Here is a 12,293-nt window from a genome sequence, read left to right as displayed (position 1 = left end):
ATTCCTGCTAAGGAGAATGAAAGAAGATGTACTGCAAGATCTTCCACCCAAAATTATTCAAGATTATTACTGTATTCTCAGTCCTCTACAGGTATGCTTAAAAAGCGCTTGGAAGCTTTGTTTTTTCAGCACATTTAAGATCACAAAGGAACCACTGCAGCATTTCTGGGTCAATCTGATGTCATCTCTGACATTCTCTGGGTCCACAGGGCTAGAAAGTTTTTCTAGAACATGTTTTAAAAGCTAATCTCAGTCTAGTTGCAATAGAATATTTCTTTAGCTTAATTTCTGGAATCATTCTACAAGAACAATATCTAGGTTTCTGCAGATTTTTAAGAATACTTTCTAAGCTGAAAGAAAATTAATTGCAAGAGATTCCACTAATAATGTTGAACTTGTGCAATGTATAAAATAGCTTTCTCAATTTATGATAATTCAGAACTTTTACTCAAATTAAATTTAAAAATTAATGTCTTCTGTCAGAGAAAATATACTAATTCTCTTGTCTGGGGCCTGGTCTGCAGGTTCAGCTTTATGAAGATTTTGCCAAGTCTCGTGCCAAATGTGATATTGATGAAACAGTTTCTTCGATTTCACTGAATGAAGAGACTGAAAAACCAAAGCTTAAAGCTACAGGTCATGTATTTCAGGTATAGATTTCTTCAGTAATTTTTACTACCTAGTCATTTATTTCTGGTAACTGTATTTCTGGGTTTAATAAAGAATGAAAATCAAAATAGTTAACTTACACCTTTGTGGCCATATGATCTAAGTAGTATATTCAGATTTTGGATCAGATTGCCTGAATGTGGTACATAGCTATTATGCTTAAAATATGTTTTTGTGTCTTAAGTCATATAAAACTGTCTTACATTTTTTAATGGCCTGCTCACCTGGAGTTCAGCTACTTTTGTGGATCTTGGGTACTACTCTCAATTAACTGATTTGCAAAAGTGCAGAACCTCAAAACGAGAGGGAACTAATGTTAATCTCATCAGCTGTTACACTACAAAATTACGGTTCTAAAATACAAACAAAAGTTTCCTTAAGGCTAGATCTGAGTTTATGAAGGTTCATGGTCTTACAGAATTGTGGATTAAGCCTTGGCTACTTGGAAACACTAATTTTTCACAGGCTCTGCACAGCTCGCAAACCCATCTACTATATCCCACGCTCAGGCGAAAGTGTGGAAAATGTTACCCTTTGCACTGTTCCTGTAACAGGAGCCAAGGCCATTATGCACCTAACAGTTACTGGATACAGTTTGAAATAAAGGTTTTCTCCATATAAATGTGCAATTTCAGGGTGTATTTTCATTGAAGTAGAAATTGTGTAATGTGGCTGAGTGGCCCCTATACTTAGAATCAATTTTGTTCATCTTTTTTCTGTAACTACATTGTTGCTAACCATTTCTTTGAATTTATTTTCCTGAATAATTAAAGGCATTGCAATACTTACGGAAACTATGCAATCACCCAGCATTAGTGTTAACAACCCAACATCCAGAATACAAAAGAATTACAGAGCAACTTGCAGCTCATAATTCATCCCTTCGAGATATTCAACATGCACCTAAGCTGTCAGCTTTAAAACAGGTAAGTAGACTTCCATATGGTGCCTTAAATTTCCTAAATGTGTCTCCACTGATGTTACAGTTGTGAAAGTTTTGCTTAAGATTTCATCAGCATGACAACTGGTTTTAAAAGACTAGTTCAGTAGCAAACGAAATAGAATACAAGGGGGTTTTAGGCATATGTCCTATTTTTCCTATTAATTCAAGGGGGAGGGGAAGGCACAAACTTGCTTCAAGGTGATGGTGTTTCCATAATTTTTATTGCCTTGAAAAAAACCTTACATTTTATCCCTTACTCCTGTCCCTTTTATTACAGAAAATCATGCCCTTTTTATTTTACAGGAGACTATTAGCTTGATAAAGTTAGATTGCATTACATACCTAAATTCTATTGTAAGTAAAGCAAAAGGAAGGAGATTACTGTTCTGTTGACTCTTAAATTTTTCATAGTTTGACAGTGCAGCCAGACTCTGCACTACATCATTTAAGTGACTGTTATTTACAGACTTCGTTCTGTAGTTTATTGTCATTTCGACTTTTGATAGCCCATCAATGCCAATATTTACATGAGATCTGCTGTCATTTTGATGATACACTTTAATGCTCTTTTATTTTAAGCTGCTGCTAGATTGTGGTTTGGGATATAGTGGATCTTCGGAAAGCGGTACAGAAGCTGTTGTGGCCCAGCACAGAGTGCTTATCTTCTGTCAGCTTAAAAGCATGCTGGATATAGTGGAGCATGACCTTCTCAGACCTCAGTTACCTTCAGTTACTTATTTACGACTAGATGGCAGCATACCTGCTGGCCAGAGGCATTCCATTGTTTCACGGTAAGCATAACCCCTCATAATCATTATGAGGCCAACTGCAATGTACTGTATTATATATATGGTACAAAATTGTGTGTCTCAAAGCAGTTGAGGTTCATAAATTCATTATTTAAATGAAATTTACCATGCTTAACTTTTTTTTCGTATGCAGGTTTAATAATGACCCATCTATAGATGTTCTTTTGCTCACTACTCATGTTGGTGGATTGGGACTGAACTTAACAGGGGCTGATACAGTAGTATTTGTGGAACATGACTGGAACCCGATGAGAGACCTGCAAGCCATGGATCGTGCACATCGCATTGGGCAGGTGAACAACTCTTAATTTCCCATAAGTGTCTTTGCTTGCCAAACTCCTGTTTCTTCACATTTGGTTAAGGTTGTAGCATATAACAGAAGCGATGTCTGGGGGTTTCCACCGAGCTTCCATCCATACTTGTCACTTGCAAATATGTGAGACGTTGAAGTGTGTGTTTTCTTATCCTACCCCCAACTCTGTATGCCTCCTCGTCAGTACTTCCTGAGGTGATGAGGAGCAAGGCCAGGGAACAGTCACCCTTCAGTGGAGGAAGAGATGCAACTGAGACAAGGAACTGAAGAGGAGCCCCACAGAGCTGTCCTCTGATGCCTGGACAGGGAGAGAGTGTCCACTGCTAGTCTCCCTCTACAACTGTAAAAAGCAGTGAATTCTTCACTTCCTCAGTACAGGAATGCAGTTGCAGGCACCTCTATTGTATGCTGGCATAGTCTTGTTCTTTTCATCTCACTTCAGTCACGCTTACCGAGTACAATTACTGAAGGCTAACTCCAAGCAAACTGCTTCCAGACTGTCCGTGATGAATACTAAAAGGTCATGCTTTTTTGAATACCCAAGATGATATTTTTTTTAACTAAGTGTGCCTGGTTTTTTTTTTCTTTTCTTGCAGAAACGTGTTGTTAATGTGTATCGCCTGATAACCAGGGGAACTCTGGAGGAGAAAATCATGGGTCTTCAAAAGTTCAAAATGAACGTTGCAAATACTGTGATCAGCCAAGAAAATACAAGCCTACAGAGCATGGGAACTGAGCAGCTTCTTGATCTGTTCACTCTTGACAAGGTAATAGAACCATTTTTACAAATACCTACTAAAAATAGAGTAAGCTTAGAGAAAAGCTTTGCTTTGAAATGTAAATTTATTCAGACGAGCGTTTGAAATTGGAATGATGAATAGTAGACAGCTCTCTGAAAAATGGGAGGAAGTGGTATTTCCACAGAAGAATCACTGGGCTCAAAGAATTTAATATACAGAACAATGTTTTCCGGAATATATTAATTGATTTTTTTTCTTTTGCGAAGGATGGAAAATCTGAAAAAGCAGATACCTCTACCTCTTCTGGGAAAGCATCAATGAAATCAGTACTCGAAAACCTTGGAGAACTATGGGATCAAGAACAGTATGACACTGAATACAGTCTTGAGAACTTTATGCATTCATTAAAGTAACCATCATGTATTCATAATACAGCTGCTGCTAGGTCACGTATTTTTCTTGCTGATATTCAGCAATCTTCAAAGCATATATAATGAACCTTTAGCTTAGTGTGTAAATAGACTTATTGCAAGAAGAATCTTCAGAAGACTGGCACTGAGTAGTGTCACCTTGTTTCACTGGGGACTTACTCTGTCTTAAACATTTGCACTGTATAAAAGAACTTCAAATTGTGAGGTGGTTTGAATTTTACTTGTTCTAAACGGCTGCAAATTCTTACTTGGTAGAAGAATAAAACAAAGCAAGTTTTTACATAGGTTAACAAGTGTTACTTCTGTTTGGAGTTAAGTCCTCCATTATTTCTTTCTGTATCTGTAACAGTTTTGTACAGTTGTTTCGGTGAGTACTTAAGCTTGTTCAGTGTACATTTTTCTTTTAAACACAACTTCCTTTTATGGTGTATTAAAAAACAATTTTCAACTTAAACTTTTCATTCAGATCATTTCAGGACTTGTGTCACCAGAGACAAAGCCTAGAAGCCTTGAAAGTATCGAATAATTAAAGGGCACTAGGTATGTGCACCCACCTTTGTATTTCAAGTATAAAGATACTATGCTCTTCAGTCTTTTGACACCATCTTGAGAGAACAGCTGACTTGAACTTGTTAATGTAATGAGCTATATTAAATACAGGTAATGGCCTATTTGAGGCCGCGTTTGCATCCTATTAGCGGGGGTGTACTTTTTTAATTTATCTATAAGGCTAGAATATAGCCGCTTTGAGAGATGCATGTATTCAGTATGTTTCAATCCTATATATTTTTTGTAACTAAAAGAAGAAATTAGATATACAGACACTTTCCAGAAGTAGATTTTACACTGTCTAGGATTCAAAAATCCATGCTAAAGTGACTGTTTACTAAAACTGATGCATGATTTAAAACTTACTAAAGGAATAGGGAGGGCTTTTTTTCTTTAGGAGAAAATATACTTAGAAATGCCTACATTCAGTTTGAGGGAATTGAATAGTTGAAATTGTGTAACAAAGATAGCAAAGGACTTTAATAGTAGTGAGTGAGAATAATATGGCTGTATGTTAAGCAGCTTTTTATAAAAGGGAGGCAGTAGTAAAAGTGTGTTTCTAGATGTGCATATGTACCAGTATATGCACTTTTTATAAATATTAAATTATAGATAACTTACAGCAGTTGTCTGAATACATAGAATATATGTATAAATCTAAAACCTAAGGTTTGTAGCTTGCTGTGTGATTAAGCATCAGAGCTTAAAAACCACCAGAGACCTCAACTATGTAAAATAAGATTGTTTTAAAACAATATATGTCAAGACTGTTCTGCAGCATTGGAGACAAATTGTCACATTTCAGTAGTTATGAACCGCCATATTGTAACTAAATTAGCATTCCATAAAAATAAACAACTGGGAATATATAAACTCATATGTTGTGTATGTCCATGTTTAGATTTTTTCCATAGAGAAAACTTCTTCATTGTAGCTGCCTGGTAAAAAAACAGTGCTTTTGGAAATTACAGCTGGATTGCTGGTATTATATTAGTTCATTTCTGCCTTCATACATGGAAATATCTGTTGTGTTTTCAACTGATACTCAAGCAGGAGGAGAGACAAGATGGGGCTTGGTGTTCTGTTGGCAGAGAAATTATAATGCTGAAATACTGCATTCTTTAAGATAACTTTGTGCAGTAATATGGTAATAGTGCCCAGAAATAACAAGATACTTGAATAAAGAAACCTCTTATTTAGTCATAAAACACTGCATATGGTTTTCTTCAAAAGTTTTATTAGTTGCATTGATAGGAAACTGTTTGGCTCCTGTTGGAAAAGAAATACACAGCAAAGGACTGCTTTAAACCAGTTATTTATCACTTGGAGGTTGCTATGCAACAGTAATACTCTCAGTGATGGCTCTCTTGGATATGACGTCAAAAAGACTCCTGCAACTGGAAAATGGGGAGGAACAGAACCTAGAATAACTGTTTCAAGATTATTATATGTACTGACTGATCTGAAGTGTTCTGTGAATTGACACTTTCAAAATGGAAACCAGCAGGAACACTGCACTAAGCATATAAAACTACTTTTTGTTACCTTAATATTTAACTAACAGTGTTTCTGTGCTTTCCAAGCTAGCAGACAGACCATTTACCACGGTCTGGCTTGTTCAGAGCAGCGTTCTCAGTGCATTAATTGGATTCACTTTTAGCAAAGCTCAAGAAATAGCTTTTTGGAATGCCTCTAGCTGCGTTTGATCTGTTGAGTGCCTATTCAGCTGGACCAGACCAAGGTGGAATAGTAAAGTTTTATTTCTAGGCCACACTAAAATCTTCGGAGATACCACAGGGATGTCGGGCTCTCAGCACCGACCACTTTATTCCACATTACTTGCTAATGAAGACATAGCCTAAACCTTGAATTAACTGCAAGTTCAGTCGATGCAGGACCAGGAAAACATGACCTGAGTAGAATCACGCATGCCCAAGACTTGATGCATCATGTGTAATTTGCACTGAATTACAAGTCTCTCTCCATATTTAATGGCATCAAAAGAACAGCAACAGTCACTAAAGCCAGACCTCCATGTTAATGATGTAGTCCCAGATTCAAAGCTTGCTAATTTGTGAAAACTCAAACACCTCTTACTCGTGACTACATTTGGGGCTCGAACTGCTTTGAAACAACAGCATATATAATGGGGCTTTTCAACCGAACTTTAAGACTGCTTGACATTCTACTCGAAACAATGGAAAATTTGTCCCTGCAAACGTGCCAGGTCTGCATAAACGTGCTTTCAGAAATGTCTGTTACTAAGAATCCAATCTAACAAGTCTGTCTCCATGCGTGTCATCTTTGGAATCCATTTAAGCAGGAAGCTGCTTCCTTTCTGCAAATGTAGTTACGGGTTGGGGGGGGTTGTTGTTGTTGTAGGTTTTGGTTTTTTTATCCTGCTCCCTAATGTTTTTTGACAGGTTTTTTTTTTTTCAAGCTTGATAAACTTAAAATTGCACTGAAGATCCAAGGTATGCACACCTGGAATTTAGGCTTAAATTAGTTCAAGTTTTGTCTTTTGCTTTCATCCTTTGTACGAGATCCCTATTATTTCTAGAAAGCTTGTATTTTACCTTAAAATTAGCAGATTTAGACAAGTGCTTACACTTGGCATTAGTGGTATGCCCAGCTTTACTGCTATCCCATGGTTCTACCGGTTACTGAGGTGATGAGCACATCTCTCCAATTCTTAATTCAAGCAGAAGTAGGGTGACTTAAGCCACTTTAGGAACTGTGGAAAACTTTCAAGATAAAAATGTATTCACATATGTAAGTCTTTATTTAAACTGCCTTAGAAATGCCAAATAATGCAGTGTTAAACAGAGCTTTGGCAAGGGGCAAGCATTAAATCATTTAAGGTCCACAGCAATAACTGACTCATGGCTGGTGATAAGCTGGTTTGTAATCAGAAGCTTGGAAGCTGTGTATTTTTTCTTTGCTCTAAGACAAGGAGGGAGATGCTTTATAGTAAAAATGAATTCACTTTTAAAATAGTGTTTACAGGAGTTATGTGGCAGCTCTCTTGAGTATAAGTATTCTTACAGAGATGACTATCTGAATTCTTTCAGTGTCGTAGTAAAACACAGGACTGTTGAATTTGTGTCAGAAACTGCATTAATTGGCTCTTTCTGGTGACTTCACTAGGTCTTTGATATTCTCCTCTACAACAGGTTTGGAGGTATCTATTCAGTTACACTGGGTTTTTTTAAGGCTCTCACACTGTTCAGGAATCAAGCTTTAGTTGCTAATCTAGCAGCCAAAACCAGTGAAACCCTAGCTGAAATGGGAAAATCTGCCCAGCAAAGTCAAGTCCCCATTGGCATAAGACAGACAAAACTACTCTGTCCGGTACAGGGATGCACTCCTGGGAGTTCCACGCAGCAGCAGCGTAGCAGAGCTCCAACTTCAGTGCATCTCCCAAGAGGAGATGCATTTCTTCCTCCCGCTGTGTGCACGCACCAGCAGAGCTTTCTGCTGGCATGGTGTTGGGGCAGGGAACGGACCAAGCAAGTGACTACATCTCGAAAAACAAAATGGCAATCCACCGATTTAGAGCAGGCTTTTAGCCCTTTCCATTCAAAAGCCTTATGCCAGGAACAACAGAAACTTAATTTTCCTCTGTTTCTTATCGTAAGGTACCTTTAACAGAGAGAGTGGAAAGTCTGTGCCAATCTTTTTTTGGTGGTCAACAGTTAAATATACTATGTTGAACTAGGTGTGGGGGTTTGGGGGGGGAGGGGGGTTCTTTTGAAAAAAAGACCTTTCACTGGCCTCTTGAAGTAGGGAAGGAGATCCATTTCTGTAACAAATTCTGCTATGTCTCCCTTTTAAAGTTATTATTACATTGTCTAAAATTTAGCAGTTAATAACAGCTTGGTTACATCAGGTGACATCAGGCATCGCAGCTTTTGTTTCTATTGAAAAACCCAGCTCTGATTTATTGGCTCAGAAGGTTGATTTTTGTCTTTCCCAGTAAGTGTACTGGGCCCAGTGTTTTTTAAATGCTAAACTGCAGTAGGTATGCAAGAAAGCAACAAAGGCACTTTTAATGGTTGTCCTTGGCTAAAGTTAAGCCATTTTAAGAACTTCTAGTAAACACAGGGCTCCAAACTTGCAGCTTTACATCTTAAGTTGTACCCAGCCAGCACTGCATCTGCACAAATCAGCACTTACGAACATCAACATCTCAAACACTTAGAAATCTGCTTTGCCTATCAGTAGAGCTGTCCAACAATATTTTAAATAGATTTAGTGCTTTTGATTTAAATGAGTTTTCAAGAAAGTGCAGTACATCTTATGAAATGCAATTTCAGTAAAATTAAGGTCTCCATTGGCAGTGTGGAAGGAGGTCTCCCACCTAAAGCTGAAGTCTTGGCACAACAATTTTTTAAAACAGGTTTCTGGTACCTTATGTCAGGAACTCAAGTTTAATAGATTGTCCTTACTATTTTTACAGAGGAGAGTCAATGCTTAAGCAAACATACCACCTCCTCATCTCACAAAAGGATTTAGAAAACTGAGACAGTGAGATACTCAGGTACTGTAAAGATCAGCACCAGAAGCAGCCAGTGAAGGGGAAGAAAGCTTGTCTTCAGAGGAAGGTTTGAATTCTGAGCAGTAAAAGGTGTGGTAAAGGCTTGGGATCATCATACTGTGCAAAATAAGAAAATGAAACACTCATCTTAGTAAGCAAACGAAAATAAGCAGGGACTCGTGTTCATAAGGTATTTGCACAAAGGAGCCACATTAAGCTCAACTTCTACCCAAAGCTTTCCAGACAGATGTCGCAATACCACAGATAAGGGTAGGGTGCTTTCACTACACCCATGTAAAAATACCCACCATCACACAGTGAGGGTACTTGCTTAGTCCTTCATAAAGTAGGAGTGATGCTGATATTCTGGTTAACCAACAAGTATACCAGCCCCCAAGTTCTGGTTTGAAAAATCACACGTTTTTCCAAGAAAAAGGAAGACAACTATCAAAAAAAGAGATACATTTCAAATACTACTGTTGGAGCTTTCAGGAGGAAGACTTAAGCCACAATGTGGCAAGGACTGTAATTTCTTTAGAATCTGATACATTTTCCTTGTCAGCTAGAGCCCATACAGTTCAGCAACTGCAGTGACCTCTCCCAAGTGCTAGCGTTGCCATGCCAGCTTAGTGAGGTGCCATCTCAACCACTGACACTTGGAACGTGCCATCTCTCACACACCACACACACTACTGTAATTCTCATTAAAATAAACTGGAGGTGCGTACAGCTGAATGGGATGAGAGACTGGTTTGCAGAGTCTGAAGCTTTTGCACAAATGAACAGTGCAAGATTTTATGAAAAAATTTAGGAGATCTGCTGCCACAAACAGGGCTAAGACTGAATTTACATTGACTAAAAAGATCCCGCTTCTTAAAACCATTTTAGTACATAAAAATATGAAAGACTATACAAACTCTAATGGTCAACGATGCCAAATCCTGAATATTTAAAATGGAAGAAAGGAATAGCCGGAGAAACAAAGTCCTTAACACCAGACAACACCAGGGAACTCAGACATGGATTTAGGAACCTTGTTAGGTTATCTTTTCCTTTCCCTCCCCCAAACCTTAGAAAAGTCACATGCTGAAAACTTGTGGTCTTTTCTTAGCTCTATCATGTGGAGTGCTAAATCAGTGCTGGGTGTCTGTCGCTAGCTGAGCAAGTAATCAACAAACATGTGCTCTTACAGATGATGGCCTGCAGTATTTTCCTTTGAAGTAAAATTCAGACCAGGATTTGCTAAGTTGCAAGAGGAAAATTCCACGCGCTAGGAAAATGTTTACTGCTCGATTTCCCTTTTTAGATGAGGGAAGGAAGTCAATCCAGAGAGCAGCAACTTCAAACCCATAAATTCAGACTCGGGTACAAAAACTGCAGGAAAAGTAGGGAAGGGTGAAGTGCAGAAATGGAGAGAAAGGAAGAGTAATAGGCTGCATCCTGCCAAAGAGCTGTTCCAGGAACACCACAAATTGAACTAATCTGCAGTTCAGTCGGAGGCTCAGAAATAGCTGAGCTATCAGAACATGCTGGCCATGTCTCCTATACACTCTGGTTCCAGGGGCCTTTGCAGGGTGATGCTGTGCTGCCCATGCCAAGTCTGTGCCTGCCAGAGATTTCCCATATGTCAGAGTAATTACGTTTCATAGTTTATGCAGGCGGGCTGCTTAGATACGCCATCGAGCAAACAGGAATACTTATCAGCATACCGGCAGCAAGTGAATTGGGTGCTTAGCTGTGGTATGGGTTTTGCTACTGTTTCTGTGTTACTCCTCTTTGAATAAACATAGTTCTCTCCAGATACATATTTATGTATTCTGACCCTGTTTCGCATGACTCATGCTACGGTTATGGTGAGTTAATTATCACTCACAGCCTGGCCTCCTAGAAATAAAGACTTCAAGTAGAAATCTGTAATGATGAGCCAGTGGAAGAGCTAATGCAGATGTTCAAGTCTAACTGCTTTTGCAAGTTAGTAAACAGAGCTTGAAAAAAGTCTGTGGAATTGTACAGGATCTGCCATAGCCAGAGAAGGAAGACATTAAGCAGATATTAACCCCCAGAAAACAATGCACTCCCATTCCAGGCTCTCTTTAGAATCAGCACTACTTCACTTACGAGCAAAACTGACTTCCGACTCTGTGCTACCAAACAAAGTGTGTCTTCAGGAAAACCACCGCACTGTATTTTTATCTGTTTTTCCACACTGCCCACATCTCCACTCCGTCCAAATTAGAAAACACTTCTGGGATACTTGCAACTGTTCACCCTTGGTGCCTCTGTCTTGCAAGTATCATCACTCACAACAACCTTGTCGAACAAATTAAAAGTACTGAAGTGCTCCTTCCTGTTCATTCCAAAGATTTGGATACCTGTATAAACAAAGGCAAAATTCGTACCTGTGCATAAAGTTAAAATACTGCCCATACTCATATTCAGAAGAATTTATCTTGAAGAGACTGCAGAGAAAAGCATCGTGTACATTAACCAAGTCAACAGTTGATGCTGGCCCAGCAGTGTTTGTCTTTGTTTACAATTAGTTTAATGCTCGCCCACTTATGCATCATCTCAGTTAAATTATCAGCTCATTTGCAAGCTGGAAAGGACAACGTGGCAGGATTCAAAGCTGATACTTCTGCTTTCTTTGCTGCCCGGGTAAAAGCTGCAATATGTGATCAGCATTTTGGGCTTCTCAAGGCCAGCACAGTCAGCAGTAGTTAATTATTGTTTATAAAATGCAGAACTCTGTGTTCTTGCAGTTACCAGTTACATCACTCTTTGGCTGTGCTTATTATTTATCAGCTGAAGAGAAAGAGAGCAAACAAAGCAAGAAGAGTGAAAAAAAAAATACCACGGCAGTTTACATGGACTGTGGGGGGTCAGGGAAAGTGGAGGAGGAGGGGACATGAGATGCACTTGCCATCAGCACATTTTGCCTGTCTCGCTTCAGTTTGTTTCTGCCAAGCTCCCACTGTGCAGTATTTTTGACGCCAATATGAAGTGGACAGCTCCCGAAGCTGCTGCAGCGCGGCTGTGGAAGAGGTTTGAGAGCCTTACCCTTGGGAGCCTAGGATGCTGCTTCATCTGCTTCCCGCTTGGGCAGGAAAAGCAGCCCCAACCAGACACATGAGCCCAGCGTACGACCTCCGGAGGAGAAAACAGACCAGCCACCCTGGAGGTCCAAATAAGCTCCAGTGGGAGGTTGCTGTGAAGACCCCGCAGCTTCTTGCATCTGCACAGAAACCTAGAGAAACTACAGCCCTTACGCACGGACTACAAGGCCCAGCACTGGCTACGAGGAA

General features: G+C 39.2%; 1 protein-coding gene across 1 annotated transcript in view; it reads left to right on the top strand.

The window, feature by feature from the left end:
• Positions 1-4,189, top strand: part of BTAF1 (BTAF1 RNA polymerase II, B-TFIID transcription factor-associated, 170kDa) — a gene marked incomplete at its 5' end in the record, with an annotated part of 23,834 nt that extends 19,645 nt beyond the window's left edge. The window contains 7 exons of the mRNA XM_010134018.1: positions 1-91; positions 525-650; positions 1,443-1,595; positions 2,192-2,403; positions 2,555-2,714; positions 3,331-3,501; positions 3,741-4,189. Coding sequence (XP_010132320.1) covers positions 1-91; positions 525-650; positions 1,443-1,595; positions 2,192-2,403; positions 2,555-2,714; positions 3,331-3,501; positions 3,741-3,887 — 1,060 coding nt within the window. The remainder of the gene's footprint in view (positions 92-524; positions 651-1,442; positions 1,596-2,191; positions 2,404-2,554; positions 2,715-3,330; positions 3,502-3,740) is intronic.
• Positions 4,190-12,293: the final 8,104 nt, after the last annotated feature.

Source organism: Buceros rhinoceros, unplaced genomic scaffold (assembly GCF_000710305.1).
Source record: "Buceros rhinoceros silvestris isolate BGI_N320 unplaced genomic scaffold, ASM71030v1 scaffold2404, whole genome shotgun sequence".
NCBI classification, from domain to species: domain Eukaryota; kingdom Metazoa; phylum Chordata; class Aves; order Bucerotiformes; family Bucerotidae; genus Buceros; species Buceros rhinoceros.
Note: the sequence above shows the minus strand (reverse complement) of the source record. Positions and strands in the feature narration are given on the sequence as shown.